The sequence below is a fragment of the Montipora capricornis genome, unplaced genomic scaffold, assembly GCF_036669925.1.
Source record: "Montipora capricornis isolate CH-2021 unplaced genomic scaffold, ASM3666992v2 scaffold_318, whole genome shotgun sequence".
Taxonomy (NCBI): domain Eukaryota; kingdom Metazoa; phylum Cnidaria; class Anthozoa; order Scleractinia; family Acroporidae; genus Montipora; species Montipora capricornis.
In genome coordinates, this window is record NW_027180058.1 from 27501 (window position 1) to 30000 (window position 2500).

A 2500-nucleotide genomic window follows, 5' to 3' on the forward strand; every position below is an offset into this window, starting at 1 on the left:
GTAGAAGGTTTACTCAAGCCAATAATTGACTAAAAAGGCAACATTTGATGGGACCATTAAATAATTTCCTCTCAAACATGGGCATTCACAGGATGCCTAGATGCCCATCTGCCTGTTAAAGCTTACTTGTCCTACATGTACAGTACACTCTTTGTTATGGGTAACCACTTTAAAATGAATAGTCAGTAATAAGCATTTAATGACTGGTCTCTTGGGAAACATTTAATTTTGTTTCCTGAGAATCTCAATGTTTCCCCGAGGTGCAGCCGAGGAAAACATTGAAATTTGAGGGAAACAAAATGAACGGTGTCCTGAGGGACTAGTCATTAAGTGATTTGTTACATAGCACAAAAAGAAAAACATGCAAAGGCAACAGAAATGGCGGTCATTGGTCAACATTTGCAGGTTACAGTGCACTGTTACCCTCTGACATCATAGATTTTGCACTATTGTCCAGAGACTCAGACTCAGAGACCTTTGGCAGGAAACAGTTTTATTGTTAAATGTCATGTGACCTTGAAGTAACCTATGAGAGTGCACACTGCTGGGGGAAAAGTTCAGCTATATAACAATTGTTGTTTTTTTTTTCCAAGCAGTTGTCATGCCTTGCCCATGTAATAATTTTGTGTGTCAGGGGCAAGAGGATGATAATCAGATTGTGGAGTGTTTAAAATGTTCTTGTTTTTTAATCCTTTGGGTGTACATTGTTTATTGACCGAGAAAAGTAAATCCAAAATAATGCCTTGTTATTTTTCTATTTCCTTTTTTGCTTTGTTTTGGAAAGTGGAAAGGATCAGGAGGGCTAAAGGCCTGTCCTGGGACAACGGAAGAAGACAGCAGAGTTAATTTAGAACTCTGCAATACAATTTTGCTAGATGCAGACATAAAAATCCTCTATGGGGTTTATCAGGTGGAAGGTGCTGGCCAGGTTACTCTGTACAAAACAAAGGGCAGGAAGCACATAAGCAACATTATGTGTTCTTCAAGGAAGCCAAGTGCTTACCAACAGCAGGTGAAATAACATTTCCCAGTTCAACCTCTCACACTTGATATGAGTGTTATATATAACCAGAAACCCATAAGGGTTGAAACGTGTAACGGCCCCTTGAGTGCTGGGAAACAAGCTTCTGAATATTCAATTTGCTAAGTACCATATTTGGAACAACAAGAGCGAGGGGTTTCCAAATATGGTACTTAGCACTGAAACATTCAACCAATCAGTTCGCACTGAATATTCGGAAGCTGTGAACGCGCGTTACACGTTTCTGCCCTTATGGGTTTCTGATATAACTTCTTGAGAGTTTACATGTAGATAATGACAACTCTAATCTCAGTCTTATGATGAGCTCATGCAAAGGCAACACATGTTTAGAGAAACTCAGTGTGGCGAAGTGGACGGTTGTAAATTTATCCTCTTGTGAATCAAGCACACATGTACATGTACACCCGTATGAATGTGCTGTACAAGCACTAGTGTAATACAATGTAGGACATGACATCTTTCTTGTGCTTGTGCATGATACATGCATTTTTTTTTAAATGTTGAACATTTAATTGGCACTTTCAGTATGGAGTAATGAGGTCTTTAATATTATTTTCATTTTATTATTGCTATTCCTATATATGTTTACACCTACATTCAAGGTACAGATGTAGCAGGGGTCTAGTATGTATTCCTTCAGTTTAGTGATGAAACTCTTTCTCTTTTTGTTCTGGGAATTTTTTTGTTAGTGCTCTAAGGACAGCTCAAGGAAAAGAGCATGCAAAGGAAAAGCAGAGGTCAGATAATAAAAATAATATCAGATTTTACCACATCTTGATTACATGTAAATTGTGTATGATTCCCAGTGCACTGGTGGTTCAGTTGGTTGAGCATTGGGCTCAAACCCCGGCCAGATCAACACTCTGGATCTTCAAATAACTGAGGAGAATATGTGATTGTGAAGGGGAACCTCGTGACCCGAACTTATTCAAGGTCAAACACCGTAAAATGCAATGATTTAGTCGCTTCACTCAGTGGCCAGCGATGTGTTAAGATTACAGTCCTTTTAACCTTGTGTCCTCGTGGGTAGAATATACCTGAGGATTACAATTACATGTAACTCACACTTTTAATTTTAACGTGTGTCCCAATAAGTAGGAGTCCTTGATTACAGTTTGGACTTCAACTTACATTGCCGTCATAAACCTTGTGAGTAACTTGTGTGAACAACACACTTCCCTGGCTGAAAACGGCTTGTTCAAGCTCAAATCCAAAAGAAGTTGTTTCAAAAACAGCTTGGGCACCATGATTAGTCTATCTTGACTCACTTACTTTTGACTTTAGGTTTTAGATAAGAATTCATCATCTCCGCAATGCCACTCAAAAACTGTTTTTAGGCTGTTTGTTGTGATGGGGGAAGGCTATCCGGTACTGGCATGTTCAGAGGCTCCATTCCATCTGGCTTAAAGCTGCATCTCCCCTTCCTGAAAATAATGCCCCATCTTTTCCAAACAGAGA

General features: G+C 39.2%; 1 protein-coding gene across 3 annotated transcripts in view; it reads left to right on the forward strand.

The window, feature by feature from the left end:
- Positions 1 to 2500, forward strand: part of LOC138035209 (uncharacterized) — a 6295-nt gene that overhangs the window by 670 nt on the left and 3125 nt on the right. Inside the window, exons 2-3 of one of the 3 annotated variants that reach the window (XM_068882028.1) lie at positions 785 to 1012; positions 1732 to 1779. In XM_068882028.1, the coding sequence (XP_068738129.1) occupies positions 785 to 1012; positions 1732 to 1779 (276 nt within the window). The remainder of the gene's footprint in view (positions 1 to 784; positions 1013 to 1731; positions 1780 to 2500) is intronic. The other 2 variants (XM_068882029.1, XM_068882030.1) reach the window with 2 other exon arrangements.